Here is a 24,205-nt window from a genome sequence, read left to right on the forward strand (position 1 = left end):
ATCACTCAATTATTTTCTTTCTTTAGATAAATAGCATATTCAACAGGCCATACGAGCAAAAGACAAATATTTGGAAATGATGACATAAAATATAGAAACTATGTAAGGACAAAAGTTAGTGTATTTTCCTGCTTTGTTATATTTTATGTACTTGAAGATTTTAAAAATAAAAACAACTTTAATACAAGTCCTTTACATTTCTTAAGATTAGAAAAATGGTGGTTATTTATCTCCAACCATAACAAAACCTGACTATCCAGTAATATAGTTAAAGTATCTGTGACTCCTTAGCTAACTAAAGGTAGAAATCACCGAGTCCAATTACTGCTGTGACCAAAGAACAATAGGGATAAAGAAAAAGGCCAACACAGGCAAATTTGGTATTTTAATTCAAATTCTGGTGCATATGCAGTCAATTTGCCCAGCATACTTACGTTGGGCTTAATGTTCCAACCCAAACATAAGAAATTTTAGTAAAATAGCAGTTCAGAACATTAGAGTAAAAGAAATTCAGTACACTCTACTTGCCTGATATGTTAGAATTAAACCCTGACAGAACAAGAGCTCTCTAACAACTTATCAAACCTAAAAGATTCAATTCCTTTAAATAATGAAGAGATTTCAACTTCAGAAATTCCTCTGGCAACTGGGGGATAATTTTAAATGCAATATTTTATCTACAAAATATACTGTATTATGAAATATAAATAAAATATTTCAAACTTAAAACTTTCAAATCATTAAATAATTTAGGACAAGTTTGTAAGAATTAGAGGAGCTTTTTGTAACAAACGTCAAAATGTCTTAGTGTTCAAATTCACATCAACTAGCTCAAATTCATGTCAGGAGTAAAAAAGAAAACAAAAACCAAAAAAAAAAAAAAAAAATCCCTGCATATTTTTACTTACATCAAGAACCTTTTTTGTGTATGTGGCAGCATGAAGCAAAGAGAATAACAACACTGGGAAAATACTCACTGAAAAAAACCATTAAGGAAAACATTTTAAATTCATCAAGTACTTTGCAAAACAGGCTATTGTATTATGTCCAAATATTCACATCTGAAATGGCATCTGCTAAAATGAGTGCAGTGACAATTTTTTTCAGTGTTGCAAGGATTAAATATGTAAAATTCATATACATTGGCGAAAAAATTTCACTTCCCCCCTATTCCCTTTAAGACTTATTATCTAAAAAGGTAGTATTTAGTTTTAAAGGTATATTTTATTGTGCTTCCATTATGTATAGTTGTATAAATTACTCAAAAACTCTTAAGAGCAGCACTTCTCAAAGCACAAACCACTTTCCTGAGAGATGATCCACAGGAGGAAAATAACAATTAAGTTTAGGAAACACTAGTAACTTTTAGTCTCACAAAGTACATTAGCATTTCAAAGGTCCTACAGTAAAGAAACCTATGGGTTAACCTCGTGCTTCCCAGACTAAACAGCACACCCCCTTCTTTATCCCTTCCCCTCATTTTTTAGAATACCTATTATCATCCCACAACACTTTTGAAATGTGTAAACACACAAATTCCAAATGAGCTCTTTAATTCTCATTAGCTCCTGAGATTATCCAGTGACTTTATTTTCTACTCTGTCCATAGAAATGGGCAATTTCATTGTCAAAAGGTACAAAGGATACTTGTAACGGGGTAGGAATTGACAAAGATGAGTGAATACAGCAGGTAGTGGCAGCTGTCCTCTAGCAAAGCTTGGGCCAGGAATGCTCGGCTTAACTGGAAGTGCGGTAATCTTTGGTGCAGCCTCAGAGCACTGGTAAGAGCATTTGCCAGCAAAGCACGTTGATAGAAGCTTGCTGCTTCGTGCAACCTGCAAATTACCAGAGGAGAGGTTATCATGAGACATAAACAACTACCATGCCTCTTCCTCCTTTGTGAATTGCATCATAATTGCACAACACCTAAATCTATTACTTAATTATAAACAGAAAAAAATTACACCGGTGTGGCTTGGTGGCTGAGTATTGACCTATGAACCAAGAGGTTACGGTTCAAGTCCCCATCAGGGCACATGCCCGGGTTTCAGACTCGATCCCCAAGGTGTGTGTTTGCGTGCGTGCGTGCGTGCAGGAGGCAGCAGATTGATGATTCTCTCTCATCATTGATGTTTCTCTCCCTCTCCCTCTCTGAAATCAATAAAAATACATTTTTAGAATTTACTAGAATCTATTAGAAGCATCATTTCATATATATGCCCTACTGAATTTTACAAAGCAGCCATTTTTCCTATTAAGTAAAAAATGCAAAAAAAAAAAATTTCTCATTTCCACACATCTATTTTCTCTCAGATTTCAATGTGATGTCAGTTTCCACATAGTACATAATATAAAATATTCTTCCTGTTAGGAACATTAGGTTATTAGTGCCTTTAAGATAAGACTTGTCTATTTGTCCCTGAATCCCTTGCAGTTTAGCAAGTCTTGCACTTAAGATATTCCATAAAAACTGACTGAACAACTGAATAACAAAGACAGAAATAGATATAATACATACCCAAGAAGAGGCAGAACAAACAAAGCAGAACAGTACACTGTGAACAGGCGAGAAAGCCACATTGCTGTGTCCAGTTTATTGGTCATCATGAATTGCTGAATTTAAAAAGAAAAATATTGTAGTAAACTAAGGCTGCAAAATGTTTTTAAAGATGAAAATTATGTAGTTTTATTCCTATTCAAAATGTTTGAACAATTCTATAATAATACATTTTTTTTTAAGATCATTAGGTGAAGCCTCTTAAAGCAATCACTTCACCTAACAAGTCTGAACACCCTACTGTTTTGATGTGGTAAGCACAGAAAGTACTTAAATAGGAAAATACCAGTAGACATATAAAAAAATAAAGAGATTAATCAGGAGCCCCGCCGGTGTGGCTCAGTGGCTGAGCGTTGTTCCATGCACCAAGAGGTGGCTGGTTCGATTCCCTGTGGTCGGGGCACATGCCCTGGTTGTGGGCTCAATCCTCAGTAGGGGGTGCATAGTAGGCAGCCAATTGATGTCTCCCTCTCCCATGTTTCTCTCTCCCTCTCCCTTTCTCTCTAAAATCGATTTAAAAAAAGACTAATTAGGAAAGAAAAATTTGTTCAGAGATTTAACTACAGTTGTCTGTATTCTTTCTAAACTTAGAAAACTGACTTCATCTACTTTAAGACTGTTAAATAAGAACTGCTCTCAAGAGAACCAGAATGCCTATTCTTACAAAAATCTCAAATTGAAATAGGTCGGTCTCAGATCTGAATAAAAACGTATACAAAGCTAGTCTAGATTAAGTAAACCTTACAATGTAGAAATGTAAAACATGCTAACAGTCAATCACTACTGAACTCAGCCTGAGGGTGATTCGCCGATGTACACACAAGGGCATGACATAATCTAAGTCAGCGGTTCTCAACCTGTGGGTCTCGACCCCTCTGGGGGTCGAATGACCTTTTCACAGGGGTCGCCTAAGACCATCGGAAAACACATATATAATTACATATTGTTTACAGTAGCAAAATTACAGTTATGAAGGAGCAATGAAAATAATTTTATGGTTGGGGGTTACCACAACATGAGGAAGTGTATTAAAGGGTTGTGGCATTAGGAAGGTTGAGAACCACTGCTCTAGGTGCTCAAAATATGGCTGTCTGGTGTTAAACAGCACCTGCCTCTTCGATTTTATAACTTGCTCATCCCTAGGAAGCTCCCCTACCGGTCTTACCCTGGTTTCAGTGGCTCTAGATTAATTAAGCTTCTATATACCATTTTCTTCTCTGTTTTTTTTCTCATTCTCTGTTCTTGCTGCTTTTTGCAAATAGATGTGCCCTTCAATAACTTGGAATCTCTTTTTACATTGAAAAATCAACTTGTATTCAAATTCTAAAGTGGCTTTCAAATTTTTGATAGGATCTACATAAGTAATTTTTACATTAAGATCCAACACAAATGTGTGAATATATAAAAAAAGTTTCACAAAACAATACTTACCCATACTATGTGTGATGGATTTTGGTATTTTGCTTTCTAGTTAATGTTTAAAAAATACTTAAGTGTTGCCCAGTCGGTGTGGCTCACTGGTTGAGTGTCAACCCATGAATGGGGAGGTCATGGTTCAATTCCCAGTCAGGGTACATGTCCAGGGTTGCGAGCTAGATCCCCAGTAGGGGGCGTGCAGAAGGTAGCTGATCAATGATTCTCTCTCATCATTGATGTTTCCATTTCTCTCTCCCTCTCCCTTACTCTCTCTGAAATCAATAAAAACATTAAAAAAGAAAAAGACTTAAAGTGTTTCCATGACACTGATATCAAAACTCACTAATGCACCTTAACCTGGAGTCTGAAACACTAGTCTAAGCAATCCTATATAACAAAAGCCTAATATGCTAAGTGTCCAGTCATCCCTTCAACCAATTAAAGAACAATATGCTAATGATATGCTAAGGCCACTCAACCGCTAGCTATGATGTGCACTGACCACCAGGGGGCAGACAGTTGACTGGTAGACCAGTCACTATGATGTGCACTGACCACCAGGGGGCAGACGCTCCAACTGGTAGGTTAGCTTGCTGCTGGGGTCTGGCCAAAAAGGACTGAGTGAGACTGAGTGAGATCGGCCGGACATGCCCTGAAGCCCTCCTCTGGTCCCTCCCCAGCTGGCCAACCTCCTGTGTCTCTCCCCAGCCCGATCGTGCACCGGTGGGGTCCCTTGGCCTGGCTTGCACGCTCTCGCAATCTGGGACCCCTTAGGGGATGTCGGAGAGCAGGTTTCGGCTTGATCCTGCAGGCCAGGCTGAGGGACCTCACTGGTGCACGAATTCATGCACTGGTCCTCTAGTCTAATATAATTATCTTTTGCGAGAAGATATAGTAAAAAACTTTTGGAAAAAATGCAAGTACATGTTAAAATTCAAGGACATTTTATTGCATGTCTTTTTTACTTCTTATAGCCATTTTCAGGGACCTTAATGACTTCAATGTCTTTAAGGCTCGTAACATGGCTTTACTATTGCCAGCTTTCTCTAAATTTTTGCAGAACACATTCAGGTAAGCAGACTTATTGGCTGGCTTTGCATGTCTTTTAAACAGTATGCCAGTAACTCTGGAAATATGCCTCTAGTTTATTCTATCCAACTATACTGTTGACGCCATTAAGTTTAAATGATCATCAGTAGCCAAGTGAAAGGATGAATCTAGCTCACTATGCTGTTTCTATATAATATTCAGATTCTACAAATGTTCTAATTTTAGAACATTTTCTTAAAACCTATTTGTGTTTAGGGTGTTCACTTTGTGATAAATCATTGAGCTATGCATTCCATTTTGTTCATTTTTTATGTGTATGTAACATTATTATACAACAAAGATTTAAAAAGGTGTATTGGTTTAAATTTTAAGAGTGAACTGCCCAATCATGTTATAAATAGTTCAGGCAAAAAATATCAATGGATCTTTGAGTGAAAAACTATTAAGGTGAAAAAGTATTAACAGAGTGTCAAACTACTATGTCATAGACTACTTAAAAAAATTTTTTTTTTCATTGATTTTCAGAGAGAGAGGACAGGAGGGGGAAAGAGAGAAACACTGATGTGAGAGTGTAACATCAACTGACCACTTTGCATGCCCCCTACCAGGGATGGAGCCCATAACTGGGGTAGGTGCCCTGACTGGGAACTGAGGTGGACCCACGGATGATGCCAAATCAACTGAGCCACACAGGCCAGGGCTCACAAACTACTTAATTACAAAGGCAAAAAAAGATATCTTTACAATGGAGAATCTGGTGGATACCACCCTAACCAGATAATCAAACTTAGTATCTCAGATGATGAGAAAAATCAACATAAAATGAATCCTGATATATATAATATACTGAGGATAGAATATCACTTATCAGACAACTCCAATTTGAAGAGTATTCTGCAGAACGGGTCTGGGTATGGACTGAATATTACGTTATAACACGTATCAATGTTAAATTTCCCAAATTTAACTGCAAAAATTGCAGTGATGATTGTACTGTAGTCATGTAGAATACGGAATTATTGATGGGTTAGCCATCATGATGTATGCAACTAACTCTCAAAAGGTTCTGCAAAATAAAGAAAAAAGAAAGAGGTATATATAAATAGAGATAATGGCATAAACTGAGCAGACACATTCTCTGCCAGCACGCATGTGCAGAATGAGGCGTGTCCTGGCACGATCCCACTTGGCATCTTCAACCTTGGGACCTGGGATAGAGACCGAGGGGCGGGAGAGGCAAGAAGGCCCAACTTCCAGGGCATACAGGTGTGGGCCACCTGCTCCAGGCGGGCCCGACAACTAGCCTGAGGTCGTTTCTGAAAAAGAAACGTGCAGGTGCCTCTACATCTTCGCTCACGACCTCCCGCGGCCCCACCGTCAACCCTTCCCCAATCACTAAGCCCAGTCCTGAAAGCAAAGAGCTTCTGGAGCCCTCGGACCGACTGGCAACACTTCCTGCTCCTTCCTAACTCCTGCAAATCAAGTCAGATCACCTGGCCGGCTCACTTACCACTGCGCCCGCCCCTTGGGGGCCGTTCGGGGTCGTATCCGCCATGGAGGGGGCACACGCACGCGTCCGGGACGCTGCAACTAGGAAAAGAAACAAATGTCAGCGCGGGGCCCCGGCCCCCGTAACCGGCTTCTCTGCCGGTGCCACAAGCCGGGAGCGCCCCGCGAGAACTCCAACCCCCTCCAGAGAGACAAGTTCCCCCCAGCACCAGTGCGGCGGACTGCCCCGGGGACCCCGTAGTGGCCGGGAAGTACCTGTCCGGCACCGCCAGGAGCAAAGCTGGGTTTCTAGAAAGACCTGAGCGAAGGCGGAGCTTCCGAGCAAGGCCCTACGGGGCTGACCTAACGCCGCCGGCGCGGGGTTTTGCCGGGACCGGAAGTTCTCCTTTCACTTCCGCGAGGAAGAGGTGGTGCTGAAGAGGGGAAACCCCGAGCGGTGCCCCGGGGCATAATGGGAAATGTAGTTTTTCTCGTTTTGGCTCCACCTGCCCTGCACGCCTATTGGCTCAGTAAGCTAAAAATCGAGGCCGGGTGAAACAATTTTTTTCTCTTCTCCAGCTCACAGATGCCCCCCGCCTCCTGCCATTTCCAGACCACGAAATCTCTTTACTCCCTAATATAGAAGGCTCAGCAACCTCTTCTTTGATGTTTTTCTCTGGGGGCTCATTCAGCCCCATGGTTCTACTTCTGAAATGAATTCTTTCAACAGGCACTTCAGGCGGCTGCTATGTGACAGGCCCGAAGCTTGGCACAGAAGATAAAAAGATGAGTATTGTAGACTGCAGGAGAGACAGACAAGTAAACCGAAATCACGCACAGTGCTGTGTGATACCAGCAGAAGCCTAATTAATCACAGGGAGCACTTAGGCGGGGACCTAGGTCCGAAGGAACTGGAAAGGTTTCCTGGAAAAGGTAATACTGGCCCTAAGTTTTGCAGGGCAGGCGAAGTTGGCTAAGTGGGGAGGGGATTCCTGACAGCAACAAAGTGCAGGAAGCAACAAACGGGAGTCGGGTGATTAGTTCAGTGTGGCCAGAATGAAGGTGCCAGTGAGGCAGATGAAAGGTGTGAGCTACAGAGTCATACAGAGTCATGCAGCTGTGCTAAGGAGACAATCTGAATTTAACCTTGAAATCCAGGTACAATTTTAAGCAGAAGTGTGACCTCGTGAAATTTAAGTCATTCTGGCAACCAGATAGAAGATGATCAGTAGGGCAAACTAAAAGCCCAGAGATCAACTGGGAGGCCATTACATACATATAGGAGAGAAGTGATGGATTAATTCTAAACGGAGGCAATGTTGTGGGGGAAGAGCTGACTTGAAGAGGCCATCCAAGATTTGCCTTTTATTACTCTCCATTATTATTGGCTTGTTAGCGTTTAAAAAATGTTTACTTAAATGTTAAAGTTATGTTTTGATGCTAGTCTTTTGTTATGAGTTGAAAATTTTCCTTTCCCTTTCAAAGCTGGGGGGGGGGGGGGAGGGACAACAATCTAAGTTTATATATGAGGGAAAGGTGGAGGAACACTCTGTTCTACAACCTTAGACCTCACACTGAACTGCCAGGCCATGCTCCCTGAAGCTGCTAAATTAAGATAAATGAAAGGGGACACAAACCAGGTGGCTTTCCAAATGGTTCATGGTTTGCTTTCTTGATTTATGAAAGATGATACTCCCCATTAAAACTCTTTTTAATAGTTTGACTTCATTTTTGCTGAGTGAATCACCTTAATCATATTATTCTAATAATTGAGTTATTTTGATTTCATTCTCTTTGCTTCTTCTGCATTCTCAGATGTGCTGAAGATAGACTAAAAAGCACCACAGATATAGGCCTACAATGGAGGTTCTAAAAAGGTTTCAAAGGAGAAATAATCTGTTTTTAATGGATGAAAATAAGGGATAACAATTTATCAAACTGTGCTATAGTTATTCTTACAAATAGCACTCATTCTTAGTAACAGCTAGATTTTCTTCCGTTATCTCTCCCTAGAGCATAAGTATATGACAGGCAGACTATATTTTCTCCATTTCTGTATCATTCCCCCAGGCTTTAGATGCTGATATGGATTCCAAGACAGTGTTTCAGGCGATTTAGGAACAGTATAAAATACATCGTGATCATGGTAGGAGTTGAAGCCACTTTGCCAAGGCATTGGTTTCTGTAAGAGCTTTTAGTGGTTAGTGTTAACTATCAAATGCAGTGATTATCAAGAAGTATCATGAATAGATGATATTTGGTCCTTTTTTATTTATTTTTAACAATTGAAATTTGTCTTCTCCACCCACCCCCACCCCAGTGTATTTACTTTCTTCCTTGACCAGCCTGTTTGGTAGTGTTAAATTAATTAAATATGGAAGCCATTAGACCAAGGTAATTCTAATACTTTAGCCATCCAAAACACAAGCCCAAACATGCCTCAAGGTTAAGAAGGCAAAACTTAAGGGCAACCAACCACAAACAGCCAACTGGTCTTATTTTTTCAAATAAGGCAAGTATTTAAAGTATAGCCTATCAACTAATTCCATTGCTTTGCTTCTGCCATTTCTATATAAAAGTCTTCTCTATCTCCTGTCAGTGGAGTGCTTCTAGCCACTTATGGTTTGGCACTACCTGCTTTGAATTAATTTTTGCTCAAATAAACTTAAAATTTTTAATTTTCCTTGGGTTATCTTTTAACAGTAGTGAGATAACTTATCAAATATACATGGTTGTCTTAGCCAGGACTCTCCTGATGGCAAGTAACAGAAATTAAGCCCAGACAGACTTATGAGGGAAAGGGGACGAAATAATTGATTACATTGGAAAAACCAGAGGTAGATGATCTTATAATAGACATGACTGGAATTAAGAGTACAAATGAGCCTGGCTAGTGTGGCTCAGTGGTTGAACATCGACTCATGAATCCTGGGGTCCCTGGTTCAATTCCCAGTCAGGGCACATGCCTGCGTTTCGGGCTCGATCCCCAGTAGGGGGAGTGCAGAAGGCAGCCTATTTATGTTTCTATCTCTCTATCATTCTCCCTTCCTCTCTCTTTCTCAAATCAATAAAAACATTAAAAAAAAACCCAACAGAGTACAAATGATATCAAATGACTCTGTGTTCTCCTTTCTGCTTCCCTCTGAGTTGACTTCATTGTCAAGCTGATTCTCCCTCAACTCAAGTCCATATTCTACCACGTTAGCAAGACTAGACCATAGAAAGTGCCTCTTACCTGATACTTTTCAAATAATGATCCAGGCTTGATTCTTAGTGGGTCAGATTGGTCCACTAAATTCTTTTTGTTTTTAAACATAGTTTTATTCATTTCAGAGAGGAAGGGCGAGGGAGAGAGAGAGAAACATCAATGATGAGAATCACTGATCAGCTGCCTCCTGCACACCCCCTACTGGGGGCCAAGCCCGAAACCCAGGCGTATACCCTGACCGGGAATGGAACCATGACCTCCTGGTTTATAGGTCGATGCTCAACCACTGAGCCACACTGGCCAGGCTCATAAATTCTTAAACCTATCATTGATACAGATGGGCCAGGCTTGGATCATTCACCCACTCTTGTCTGAATGGAGTGGTAAGAGGAATATGTATGAGATCAGCTTCCTCTGACACTCTTAAGTGTTGTTATGAAAAGAATGAGATATAGATGCCAGGAAAGCAAAAGTCACATGATTCTGCTTTAATCTTCTTTTTTTTTTTATCTGATGCTTTTTATATTTTTGTGGGTTTTTTTCCAGTGTCTGTCATTCAATTTCTACTTGATAAGAATTTCCATAGGATAAGAGTCCAGTCATAAGTGTTACACAGCTTATTTTAATTGAAGGAAAGAAAATTTTGCTGTAACATAAACCCTGAAGCTGCAGCAGTTGGATACCAAGAGGCTATTACTCCTTTTGGCTAGAAATTGGCTGATGGAGCAAGAATTGCTTCCAGAGTTATTGATGATTTGGCTCTCCCCAGTTTTCAAGGGAGATCTACTGAACCATCAAGTCATCAATTTGCTCATTTCTGCTTCCATCAGTGATTAATGATCCTGTGGTTGGATAGGGCATCTTTGTAATTGCTAAGTGCTGAGTCATTCATCTCATTAGGAGTGCATTCCAGCTTTTATTTGCTGCCTGGAAGGTAAGCTCCATAAGCTCTGCTGATGTAGCTTAAGTATGAGGTCTTAATTGTGTGTGTGTGTGTGTGTGTGTGTGTGTGTGATCTATGAATCTCACAAAAAAACAAAAACAAAAACGTGTGCACCTTTGTGTGTGTGTTTTTTTTTAATATATTTTATTGATTTTTCACAGAGAGGAAGGGAGAGAGATAGAGAGTTAGAAACATCGATGAGAGAGAAACATCGATCAGCTGCCTCCTGCACATCTCCTATTGGGGATGTGCCCGCAACCCAGGTACATGCCCTTGACCGGAATCGAACCTGGGACCCTTCAGTCCGCAGGCCGACGCTCTATCCACTGAGCCAAACCGGTTTCGGCCGCACCTTTGTTTTTCCAGGCTATTTTCAAACTCTGACTCGTAGATAACTGATAGCAATGTCACTAATTCTTGTCTACTATGTTAATTTTCTACTGCTCCTTTAAAAATTTAACACAGCTTTACTGTCTTACAGGTTTGGAGGCCAGAAGTCCCACGCAGGCCTCTCACTGGACTAAGCAAGGTATCTGCAGAGCTCCACTTTTTTTTTCTGGAGGTTATAGGGAAAAATTCATTTTCTTGCCTTTTCCAGCTTTTAGAGTCCACAACATCCTGGATTCTTGGACCTCTTTTTCCACCTTCAAAGCCAGCAATCTTGCATCCTTCTGGCCTTTCTTCAGTGGTCACAGCTCCCTTTAACTCTCTTCTGCTTACTCTCTTCCACGTTCAAGGGCCCTTGTGATTACATTGGACCCAGATGGATAATCCAGGATAATCTCTCTATGATCAGGTCAGCTGATTGGCCATCTTAATCCCCTCTGCAACCTCCATTCCCTTTGCCATGTAACCTAACAGATCCACAGGGTCTGAGGATTACGATGTGGGCATCTTGGAGGTGCAGGAAGGGAGGCATCGTTCTGTCTTTCATATCTATAGACACACAGGTAGGTTCTACCTGGTGGAGGTTGAATTGACTTCTCTAATCACCCACTCACTCCTGTAGAAAAATTCAATTTTTCTTTTATTTATAAATTTATTTCAACATTCCTTTACTCTATGTGAATTTGTAGTTCTTTGACTCCTCCTTTGAATCGATTTTAACAAATTCCCCAGTTCTCTCATTATTTCATGAATTTCATAAAAATCTTTGACATGTGTTTATTTTATACATACTATAAAATAATCTCTTAGTTTTTATTTTTTAACATGTTTTTTATTTATTTCATAGAGAAACGGAGAGGGAGAGATAGAAACATCAGTGATGAGAGAGAATCATTGATCGGCTGCCTCCTGCACGCCCCCTACTGGGGAGCAAGCCCACAACCTGGGCATGTGCCCTGACTGGGAATCAAACCGTGACCTCCTAGTTCATAGGTTGACACTCAACCACTGAGCCATGCTGGTATAATCTCTTATTTTATAAATATAACGTATTTCTTATACATGTCACAATTTTACCTTGTTTTGAAAATTTATCAGAGACTTAGCTACTCAAGATAGAAAAATATATAGGTACACTAGAAATATGTTCTAGAGCTTCAGAAAATGAGCATATTCCCCATTCCCTTCCATCTTATAAATTTCAGCATGTGCAGGAGATGGACCTGGCTGTGAATGAATGCCTACTGGTTGAAGGCCAGAGATCAGGTTACCCCTCCCCCCATCCCCTACATTTGAAATTCAGTTTGTGTCACCATTAATTCAAAGGAATTGTTTAAAATCACCTGTTTATTACTCCTAGCTGGAAGTCTTACAATCTACTTCTTAAAAAGAAAGCTCTACTTCCCTACCTCCAGAAACTAATGCCAAGAAGAAAGGAATGTGTGCTGTGAAAATGTTCTAATCAAGTGCTTCTGGGAGGGTCAGAGGATGGCAGACCAGGAAGGCATTTGAGCAAACACCTGAGGGATATTTAGAGGGGGACCTACAGAGATGGAGTAGGAGGGCATTTCACGCTGAGGACATATTGTGACCTTGCATGGAACTAGTGGTTATTCCTTGGCTAGAGTGTTTATCACATGTAAAGGAAGAGCAGGAATTAAAGCCAAAAAGACAGGCCTGATGCATGCATAGGAGAGAGAACAAACCAGATAATGTTTAAGCCCAAGACACCCCTAGTACAACAGTTCCTAGTTACCTTTCTGGGGTGTTAACATTTCTATTTACAGCCAGAAATAGAAATGTATCCTTTTTGACAGCTTGTAAACTAATAAAAACATCCCCTCCTGCAAAATGAAATTTCATTAAAGGAATAGGAAATGCACAGCTATTAGGCGTTATACCATGGATATATTCCTGTGGTCCATAGTCTCACTGTGACCCAGTAGGTTTAGGAAGGGTCAATCATATGGGCATACCCTGGCCCCAAGCTAGTTTAGCAGCACCTCTTGAGTCCAAGGCCCCATGTTCTGGCTCAGCTGCCCCAGGAGGCTGAAACTGACAGTATAGCTTTAACAAAGCCTGGATGGGTTTCCACAGACAGCGAAGTGCAGATTGTAGGTCCTTGGTCTGGATCTCCCATATACCACAGTAAGGGTCAGCCTTGCTATTTCTGGGTACATCTCCCAGTTTTCCACAGGGCTTCACAACTTTCCCTAGGTTCTCCCTAAATATTTTGGGGAAACTCATGTATTTCTTCTTACATGTATAAAAGTTAGCAAATTTTTAAAAATAACATAAAATATACAAAAGGGGCACATGTTGTTTGTAAAGCATTTCAGCATATATAGATAAGCAATAATAATTATTAAAGCTACCATAATCTATCCAGACATAGACCCTAATTACAGACTGGATTTGATTTTTCCAGAATTTTATTCTATGCTTATGTTTCACATGTGTCCTAAAATTCCTGCTTTCAGTAGATCCACTCGTTCTTCCAAGGGGGACTTCACTTGTGCTTAAAAAGTCATTGTATGACTGCGTTTCCTTGTCTGCCAAGAGGGAGGAAAAACACTCAGATAATATCTGCGATCATTAGCATTATTATCAAACCAGTCTGTCAGCTTTAGGCATCTCATGGCTGACTTCCTGCCTGGCAGCAGCGGCCCCTCATCCCAATCTCTGCCTGAAAGCCCCTTTGGTAAAGGCTCACCCTGGACACTGCTCCTCATGTAAACATTGATGTCCATGCCACAGGACGTTATCCATCCAAACCTCCAGTCCTCCCCAAACCTTCCCAGTGCTCAGATGCCAGTGCTCTGTTGTGACCAGGGGTGGGGAAAACGGCCTGCTTTGGACCCTTGGTCACTGAGCTTTGCAGAGCAGCTCTCCCTTCATCAGAGGTGCGTTTACTGTGACGTTAAGGAAGCTTAAGCTTGTTTCTCTATTACTTGCACGGCCTCTTCCCAAGACCCTGGGAAAGGTTGAGGGTTGTGTTCACAATGAAAGCTGTTGCTGCTATCTCTTCCTACCTCAGCTTCCTCTGCACACGCTGCCCCTCATATCCAGGCTGTAGGAATTTTGGCAATCCAGCCAAAGGGAAGTCAGTTTGCAAATACACTTTGTCTGGGTTTAGTAGGATGTGGTTAAGTAGTTCCTACTCACTTTGATGTATAGTTAAGTTAGTTATATTAAGACATTCAGAGATGACTTTGGACATAACCTACAGCATCTGGTAGAGAAAAAAACATCTAAAATCTATGAACTGAAAGGTGGTCTGTGGAAAATTGTTCTCATCATCTCACATGTAAAACTGTAAGTGAGGAATTGGGTTTTCATTAAGGCTTAGTCAAAATGTAATTTCTCTTCTGTCTGCAATATACTCAATAATGCAGCATATGCAGTTAAAAATGTGCCACTATAGACTGCTTGATAAACTAATTAATGAGGAGGAATGTTTATATATAAAAGGCTAAAATGCTAATTGTCTGTCCGACCGTCTGACCGGTTGCTATGATGTGCACTGACCACCAGGGGGCAGATGCTTAACACAGGAGCTGCTGTGACGCGCACTGGCCATTTACAAAGAAACAGCACCATGGATCTGGCACCCACAAAGCAACACTTGGCTTCCCCCAAATGGGACACAGGCCCCGCCACACTCCAGAGCGATAGCCCACCGAATTGCAGCCAATGCTGCCAAGACCCCATGGTGCAAAGTGCGGTCCACAGCCCAGCCCAGCCTGGAAATGGTCGCTGTGGGCGCTGGGTAATGATGTCACATAGCAACACTCAGCTTCCTCTCCCTAGCGACTAGCCTCCTTGGAGTTTCTTCAGCACAGTAACACGACTTGCTTTATAGCCAGGTGCAAACATTTTACACTTTAACCAAATGTTTGTGAAGCATTTTCATGTGCCTAATTTCATTTGATCCTCACAGAAGTCCTGGAGTAGTTAGATAGGAGACTTGGTAGAATCCTACTTTCTTTTCATTAGCCAGAAAACAGAAATTTAGAAGGTTTAGAAACTTGACCCAACTGAAAGAAGCAAGAAATGGTGAACCTTAAAGATGACTTCAGGTTTTCTCACTGCACAGAATATAGACAAACACTGCTACAGTTAAATATGTTACCTTTTGTTCTCCCTGCGTGATCTATAATAATAATCTGCTTCTTGTTGACATTTATTGCTGTGTTGCTGACAATTACCTGAAAGAGAAGTTAGGGTGCTTCACTGGGCTGGAAAAAGTTTAGCTAAATCAGAAAGCACGTTTAATTAAGCAAGTTTATTATATATATATATATATATATATATATATATATATATATGGCTAAGTTGACTCACGCATGCACAATACATATAAAGCTCTCACTGGCGCCAATTGCACACATGTGTTTTGATCTGTCATTGTCGATTGTGAATTTGGTTGACACTTCTATCATAGAGAAAGGGCAAATAGAGATATTAAAATATTTCTTCTAATTAATTTCCTTTCAATGTGCATGAATCTGTGCACCGGGCCTCTAGTAAATCATATAAATGCTTTGGGAAAATATTTAAATTTAAATTTCTTTCTGCTTGACATATAATACAATCATCAATGAAAATAACATAAAACTCATAATATCCCACTACCATGAGTCTCATCAGTTCAAAGATTATGTATTCACCACATAAGAACACTTATTTGAAAGGCCCTTATATGGTCTTACAGTCATATATGAAAGAAACTTGGTTGAGGTTTGCTCAAATTTGCCAATAATTAAAAAAGTTTAATTACCAATAAGGTTGTGTGAGGCTTAAAGGAAATGTTCTAAATTACTGGTAATAATTTTTTCAATCAATCATGCTAAAGGAAAGATTAAATGATCTTTCTGATCTTTCTATAGAAAATAAGTTTGCAAATGGTTGTCTTCTAAAGAGAAGATTAAAGAGTTTGCAGCCAAAACATTTATGGAAAAATTTAATATAGAGGTGAGTCAAGCAATTAATTAGTAAATATACCATGTTATTTTCCTAGGTTTGCATGATATTTGTAGTATTTTTGTCCTAAGATCTTTTAATATATTAAGATTTTTTTCTCAGTCTAAATAAATTTTCACTTTTGTAACCTAACTTTGTATTAGTAATGTGGGACTTTTTTTTTTTCTTACAAAATGTCCCCAAATATATGTGAGCTTCAAGCGCATTAAAACCTAGTCATCATTCATTTATTTAACAAATATTGGTAGGTCACCTGCTATGTATCAGGCACTGCGTGGTGCTGAGAACACAGCAATGAGCAATCAGATACTGACTGCTTCATTGAATTCCTACCTAGAGTTTCTTAGAGTCTCTCCTGAAGAGTTGCATCAATTTCTGGCCCACACCTGCCAAACTGGAAATGCTTAAACTTAGTTTTGGTGCAGAAGAGAAAGCAGATGTTTTGGCCATCTTCCGGGAAAAAAATTTAACCATCTTCTGGGAGAAGTTTTTCTTCTCACTCTGGTAACATATTCCTCAAGGGTCAGCTGTGGCCCTGCTTGTGTTATCTTTACTCAGGTTGCAGAAGCTGCCCCTTGTGGCCCAGGAGAAAGAGAGTTGGCAGATCATGTGATGGTAAAGCATCTGCTCAGGATGGTATATGTCATTGTCACTCGCATTTCATTGGCCACGGTAAGTTGCATGACCAAGCCTGAAGCCAGGACTATAGTTATCCAATAGGAAGGACTCTAAAAATATGGCTGTACACATTTAGAACAATAATACAGTCTACTTCATAAGCCTTCTGGGGTTGATTAGAGAGAAAGATTAGAGATAAAGATATTTGAAATGTTTGTAAGATACCTTTCCAGAATGTTGGCTTTCAAATATCCATTTGTAGGATGTAATTAAACTAACATATTACATATTACACACATATGTGATAACATTGTCCTTACTGCTTTAAAGTAGGTTATAGATCAGAGTTGTCAATAAAAATATAATGTAAGCCAGGTACGTAATTTAAAATATCCTGATAAAGTAAAAAGTAACACATGAGGCATAGCTGGTTTGGCTCAGTAGCTAGAGCATCAGCCTGTGGACGGAAGAGTCCTGGGTTCAATTTCAGTCAAGGGCTCTGGGTTGTGAGCTTGATCCCCCGTGGGGGGCATGCAGGAGGCAGCCGATTAGTGATTCTCTCTCATCATTGATGTTTCCATCTCTCCCTCTCCCTTCCTCTCTGAAATCAATAAAAATATATTTAATTAAAATAAAGTAACACATGAAATTAATTTTAATATATTTATTTAACCAATATGTTCAAAACATTATCTTTTTGTCATGTAATCTACATAACAAAATATTAATCAGATATTTTAAATTATTTTTTTTCATATTAGTCTTTAAAATCCAGTGTGTTAAAGCACACTTAGAGTAACTCTTAGTTTGGACTACTCACACTTTAAGTGCTCACTAACTACATGCAACTAGTGACTATTGGATGAGACTGTGCATGTCTACACAATCCAACCTCTAAATATTCTCATAGAAACAGACCGATTATTTGCTAGATAGATTCTTAAAACTAGAGGTCAACATTCTTCTTTGTAAAATGCAGGGTCAGTACTTTTCAGGAGAAGTAAGTAGACGTCCGTTTAATTATTTTACTATTGAGGTACTTAGCTATATCCTCTTTCACCTCGTAAAGAAATGTAGCAAAGCAAATTAAAACTTTCCCCCAACTTTTACTCACCTTTCACCAGCTTTTGATTTGGTGAGCTGGAGCCAGCTGGGCCAAGAGTTTATGAACTTTACTTGGATTCCTGGTATTAATATTACTGTCGACTCGACCTTCTAATACCATCTACAGAAATAGGGCGGGCAGGAATGGCTTCTTGACAGAGCACCTTATTGTAAGTGTGATTATAAACAATGTGTCTTGAGTACCTCTTCCTTTAAATGTATGTTAATAGTTTGGTATCGCTTTTGGATGAAAGGATAGAAACATTTACCTTCTCTCTTGAAATAGTAAATAGGAGTGTCCTTGAAGACGCTGATGGAGTTATTCTGTTGTCATGAATCAGCCATAGCACTACAAGACAAAGTTTCTAGTATCAGCAAGATGAAGGGATCCTCATTACCTGTGAAAAAAAGAAAACAAAAAATAATATTAACAAAATAAAAATCTATAATAATAAAAGCGTAATATGCTAATTAGACCAGATAGCCGAATGACCTTCCGGATGTCATTCTGGATGTCCTTCCGGATGAAGCCGCAGCGGCAGGGGCCAAGGTAGAGACAGTTAGGGGTGATGAGACAAGAAGGCAAGCGATTAGGGGTGATGAGGCAGGCAGGCAAGTGGTTAGGAGCCAGTGGTCCCAGATTGCAAGAAGGATGTCCGACTGCCAGTTTAGACCCACGGGATTGGGCCTAAACTGGCAGCCTGACACCCTCTGAGGGGTCCTGGGTTGCGAGAGGGTGCAGTCTGGGCTGAGGGGACCCCCCTCCCCATGCATGAATATCGTGCACCGAGCCTCTAGTTTAAAATATTTAAATTAAATATCTGATTTAATTTTTAAGTGTTCAATGTTAAATGAAGGTACACAGGAGTTCAGTTTGTTCACTTAACCTAGATGAGTGCTTTGTGGTTAATTCATGTTGGTAGGTTCCTATTTTAGATATGCTTATATCCCTAACATCTACCACAGTTCTGGGCACCCAATGTGCAGTCCATAAATACTTACTGAATTGAATTAGAGTTAGCCTTCTGGGCCCTAGCTGGTTTGCCTCAATGGATAGAGTATCCACCTGTGGACTAAAGGGTCCCAGGTTGGATTCTGGTCTAGGGCACATGCCTGGGTTAAGGGCTCAATCCCCAGTAGGGAGCGTGCAGGAGGCAGCTGATCAGTGATTCTGTCTAATCATTGATGTTTCTATCTCTTTCTCCTTTCCTCTCTGAAATTAATAAAAATAAAAAAACATTTTTTAAAAGTTAGCCATCTGGAAGCATGTGGTATATGTGTCAGGGGAGCAGACAGGGGAGTTGAGATTGGGCAGAGAACTCTTAACAGAATGGCAAGAATCCTGGAGACATTCACACTGAATGCTGAGATGACTTTGAAGGTCTCTCAGGAATCCTAAGCTTCAAAATAAGATACCATATGATAATAAGAAAACCACTCATACCCAATTTAGTGAGTTTAAACATCTTAAACACTAAAACACTGTGTGTTCTAGTTTGCAGATTCAGAGGATGTTTCTCTAAGTCTGGTCTTTACCAGCAGTGGCTTTAGGGCTATTCCTTCCAGACGCCTGATGTCTTCAGAAGCAGCCCGACAACGTGAAATAGTTGATCTAAGTCCCCAAAAGGGACACAAATTACTCTGCCAGCTGCATTCCCTCATGTCAGGAAGAAGAGAGTCCAATATATTTCTTATCTAATACAAAATCTCAGAAGGTTGAAACACACTAACACAGAAAAGAAAATGCAGTTAGGATTCAACTACTTGCTGTCATGAAAAGTATCAATAGTTAATAATGCTGAAAATTCATAGCATGTTAGAGATAAAAGAGTCCTCAAATATCACCTTTTACAGATGGGACAGCTTCAGCCCAGAGAAGTAAGGAGTCAAGACTTCAGTCTCACAAAGTGATCTGACAGTCATAGCTCACTGTCAAGCAAGTCCTTCCAACCAGCAGTGCTCCCTGACTCCATGAGGGGGACACATTAAAAAAAAAGAGAGAGAGAATATATTTTTATTGATTTCAGAGAGAGGAAGAGAGAAGGTGAGAGGGATAGAAACATCAATGATGAGAGAGAATCATTGATGGGCTACCTCCTACATGCCCCCTTCTGGGGATGGAACCCACAATGACAGGAATGGAACCATGATCTCCACCGGGTCTGTTGTTGTTGTTGTTGTTGTTGTTGTTGTTGTTTTACCTACTAATCTGTATTTCTGTCCTTTTTTTAAACATATTTTATTGATTTTTTACAGAGAGGAAGAGAGAGGGATAGAGAGTTAGAAACATCGATCAGCCGCCTCCTGCACACCTCCCACTGGGAATGTGCCCACAACTAAGGTACATGCCCTTGACTGGAATCGAACCTGGGACCTTTCAGTCTGCAGGCCGACGCTCTATCCACTGAACCAGACCAGTTAGGGCCAATCTGTATTTCTTAAACCCTTCACCTTTTTCACCCAGTTCCCCAACCTCCTCCTGTCTGGTAACCATCAGTCTGTTCTCTGTATCTATGAGTCTGTTTCTGTTTTGTTTGTTAGTTTATATTGTCCTTTAGATTCCATATGTAAGTGAAATCATATGGTTTTTGTATTTCTCTGACTGACTTATTTCAGTTGGCATAATACCCTCTAAGTCTACCCATGCTGTCGAGAGGGACACATTCTTAAAACATAGCTGGAATATCAAGTAATTACCAAATGCCTCTTTTCTACTTTTATTCTTTGCTCACCAGTTACTTAATTATTAATTATTTTAATTATTAATTATTAATTGTTTTAATTTATTGATTGATTTTTAAAGAGAGAAGAAGAGAAAGAGAAACACCGATTTGTTGTTCCACTTATTTATGCATTCCCTAGAGGCCCAGTGCACAAAATTCATGCATGGGTGCGGTCCCTAGGCCTGGTCAGCGATCGAAGCACAAGCGTCTGGCGTGGAAGGGCAGATCCCAGCTGATGTCTGGGTTCTGGGAAGCACCTGGGCCCCCAGGCCCCCGCACACCCCTGTCTGCCTGAGTCATAGCGCCCGATTCCCCACACAGAGATGCAGTGAGCACAGCTGGATGCCACCGGCCGGGGTGCAGTGTGGGCCTCTGGGCCTCTCAGCGGTGCCACATGGAAGCTGGATGGGCAGCGCACCCTCTTTTGGCTGGCCTCGCAGACCAGCTTCTGTGCAAACCCATGGGGAGCCCGACTGGCACCTGCAGTCCCAGTGGCTGCAGCCCAGCTCACCTGGAAGACACCGCACAGGTGCGGGGCAGGCTCCTAGCGGGTGCCCAGCACCTGACTGTGGGGTGAGGGGGGGCTCCCCAGCATGCAAGCCCTCCTGTCCCAGGGGAGTGTAGCAGGGGGAGTGAGAGTGAGCTCTGCATTATCACCACACCTCCGTCCCCAGGTAGTCGGGGAGAGGTCACAGCATGTCACCGGTGCCCGCCATGTTCTGCGCCGCCATGTTCTGTGCATGTCATAGTGAGGAGTTGAACTCCCGGTCAAGGGGACAATTTGCTTATTAGGCTTTTCTTATATAAGATTGGTTGATCCTTGTATGTGCCCTGACTGGGGATTGAACCCACAACCTTGGTGTACTGGGAGGATGCCCTAACCAACAGAGCTACCCGGCCAGAGTATATTTATTTGGTCATAGTCCAAAGAGTTCAAAAACTTGTGTGCACAACTCAGGCTCTTCTAATGGGTACACAAATGGTCATAAATATGTGTGTATACAAATCTGTGCATGTACACACACACATTTATGGTTATAAATATACTAGAGGCCCATTGCATGAAGAGATTCATGTAATAGATCTTCCTTCCTCTGGCTGCCGGTACCGGTACCGGTTTTCCTCCAGTACCCGGGACCCAGGCCTTTGGTCTGGCCATTGTGGAGAAACCAAGCCTCGAGGTTTCTCTGCTCCAACCACAGCAGAGAAGCCAAGCCTCTTCAGTCTTCAGTCGTCTTCAGTCTTTACTCTGCTCCTGCACATCCAAATTAACCGCCATCTTTGTTGGGTTAATTTGCATACTCATCCTGATTGGCTGGTGAGTGTAGCAGAGTGACACCAATTTGCATGTTTCTCTTTTATTAGTGGAGATACCCTTTATACAAATATAAAATATGTTAATGTATTATCTAATACATAAAGATCATCAATAGTTAAACAGCATTAATAACATACCTATGTACAATATAAACACTGCTAAATGTATTGGAAAAGAAATCAAGGCAAATTGGCTACTTATCAATATTTCAAGGTATTTGTAAAAAATGTATCAATGCTTCTGTTAGGTTCAGTTGTCAATTCTTAGACTTTATACCATCTAGTACTAAACCTTAGGGCAATTATACCAAGGAAAAATGATCCAACCTAAGATGTGTGTTTAATGTGAATAATCCAAGATTGTGAAAGAACGTCAACTGTTGCAACAGCCATCTTTTGTCCAGTGTTGGTGACAGACTCTAACTTAATTATTCTTCTAACCCGGACCCTCTTTTTCTAAAAAGGAAAGTCAGTGTATTTGTTACCCTGCAGTACATCCAAGTCCAGACAATAATGTAAGGAAACTCTCAGGACATTGATTTGAAATAAATTGGATGTGGTTCAAAATAGTTGTTTGAATTATGATGATTTCTGGTGATATGTGGGGTTGTGGTTATTCCCCCCCCCCCTTTTTCTCAGGAACATGCTTCTTTTGAGTAATAATAGAAATTACACAAAATCTTTTAGCTAATACATACCAGGATATTTGTATTATTACCCAAGAGAATCATGTTACTGAGAAAAAGTATCTTATTATTGCTTAGAGATTAGTGGTTTGATTTTTGAATATGGAACTTTACCATGTGGCAGCATAGCAGAGCGAGTCAGAAGTCTCAGGACCTCATCTAACCTAATCACCTCCCCAAGGCTCCACCTCCAAATACTGTCTCATGGGAGGTCAGGGCTTCTACATGAATTTGGGGGCAACACCATTCAGTCCACAGAAACCAATAAACCCACATGTACCAGATTTTACTTCCTTCCAAATACTTGTAGCTGATGACGTGGTCACGAACGGAGAGGAGAGGAATGCATTCACCTGCCTCCTAAACCTCAGCTCTCCTTCATATGTATTGACTGGCATGATACTGTCTCTTCTTGGGGTTTTGCTGAGCCACATTCAAGCTTTCCTCTCAAATTGCTAAACCAAATTTTTCTTCTGACTCACAAATACTCTTAATAATATAATTAGTGGTAACAGAACTATACACATATTTGTTAATTTGTAATAGCAAAACAATTATTGTTACAGGTTGAATTGTGGTCTACCCCCGCCCCCCCCCCCGCCCCGCCCAAAGAAAATAAAAAAGATATGTTGAATTCCTAACCTCCAGTATTTCAGAATGGGATCTTATTTGGAAGTAGGATTGGCGCAGATGTATTTAGTTAAGTAAGGTCAACCTGGGTGGGGTATAGGGCTAATCTAATATGTCGGGTGTCCTTATAGGAAGACGACTGAGTGAAGATAGAAACTCAGGGAGAATGCCAAGAAGAGAATGTGAACACAGAAGACTGGAGTGATGCATCTATAAGCCAAGAAATGCCAAAGAGTCTGACAAGCCACCAGAAGCCAGGGAGAAGCAAAGAAGGTTCTACTACAGGTTTCTGAGGGCAGATGGCCGGGTGTTGGGTTCACTAGATTCCAGAACTATGAGACAAAACATTTTGGTTGTTTTAAGCCACCTTATGTGTAGTACTTTGTTATGGGAGCCCTGCAAAATGAATACGTCGTCTGTCTTCTGCAATTGAGTTGTAATAGAATAGTAAGAGGCATTTTATATTCTTATTTTGAGTATGTACATATCCTTTCTTTTTCAAATATGCTAAGAAAACAAAAGGTGGTAAATTTACTTTTTATTTTTAATGTTCAGAGCTGGCAAAATGAGTCCCAGCAAGTAAAAACCAAATGAAGACAAAGGTAACTACATGTGCTATTTAATCCAAGAAAATAAAGAGCATTCGCTGCACAGTGTGGTTTCTTGCCAGAGCAGTTGTTGGGAGAACAGTTGTAAGTACATTAAAAATGACATTTACAGAATCAGCTATCAAGTTATTTGTGGAATACATTTAAAATGAAATTTTCATTCCCAACTCTAATATTAAAGAACATTCTTAGTATTATTTACAGTATTTATTATGCAAAGTAGAAGGAGGATATCAGATTCACAAATAAACTGCCAATTTGGGAGTTACTCGCTGAAAAGTCTAAGAGGTGTCTCTGAAGGACTGCTTGCTTCAAATACAAGGAGAATATTGGAGATTCAGAGAGGTCTCTACAGCCTCACACTTCACCAGAATCATTTTTGAAGTTAAAAAAATTCTTTCATCCCATCACAAAGCAGAACATATTGACATGTGTGGAAAAATCCAAGAATGCCAAGTCACGTTCCTTTTTGTATAAGTAATCTCTG

At 40.5% G+C, this 24,205-nt stretch overlaps 1 protein-coding gene and 1 long non-coding RNA gene across 5 annotated transcripts in view; one reads left to right on the forward strand and one right to left on the reverse strand.

The window, feature by feature from the left end:
• Positions 1-6,930, reverse strand: part of TMEM33 (transmembrane protein 33) — a 30,367-nt gene extending 23,437 nt beyond the window's left edge. For all 4 annotated transcript variants that reach the window (XM_081096163.1, XM_081096164.1, XM_081096166.1 and 1 more), the window contains exons 1-5: positions 6,788-6,930; positions 6,534-6,613; positions 2,519-2,613; positions 1,648-1,835; positions 909-976 (exon numbers count right to left, since the gene is read on the reverse strand). In XM_081096163.1, coding sequence (XP_080952289.1) covers positions 909-976; positions 1,648-1,835; positions 2,519-2,613; positions 6,534-6,578 — 396 coding nt within the window. In that variant the 5' untranslated portion in view covers positions 6,579-6,613; positions 6,788-6,930. The remainder of the gene's footprint in view (positions 1-908; positions 977-1,647; positions 1,836-2,518; positions 2,614-6,533; positions 6,614-6,787) is intronic.
• A 125-nt stretch (positions 6,931-7,055) lies between these two features.
• On the forward strand, positions 7,056-23,523 carry LOC308522680. Its single transcript, XR_013996251.1, has 3 exons — positions 7,056-7,444; positions 11,144-11,191; positions 23,242-23,523. It is a non-coding gene; the product is annotated as an uncharacterized lncRNA (long non-coding RNA).
• The last annotated feature ends 682 nt before the right edge of the window (positions 23,524-24,205 follow it).

This window comes from Myotis nattereri (assembly GCF_964212035.1).
Source record: "Myotis nattereri genome assembly, chromosome: 1".
Lineage (NCBI taxonomy): Eukaryota > Metazoa > Chordata > Mammalia > Chiroptera > Vespertilionidae > Myotis > Myotis nattereri.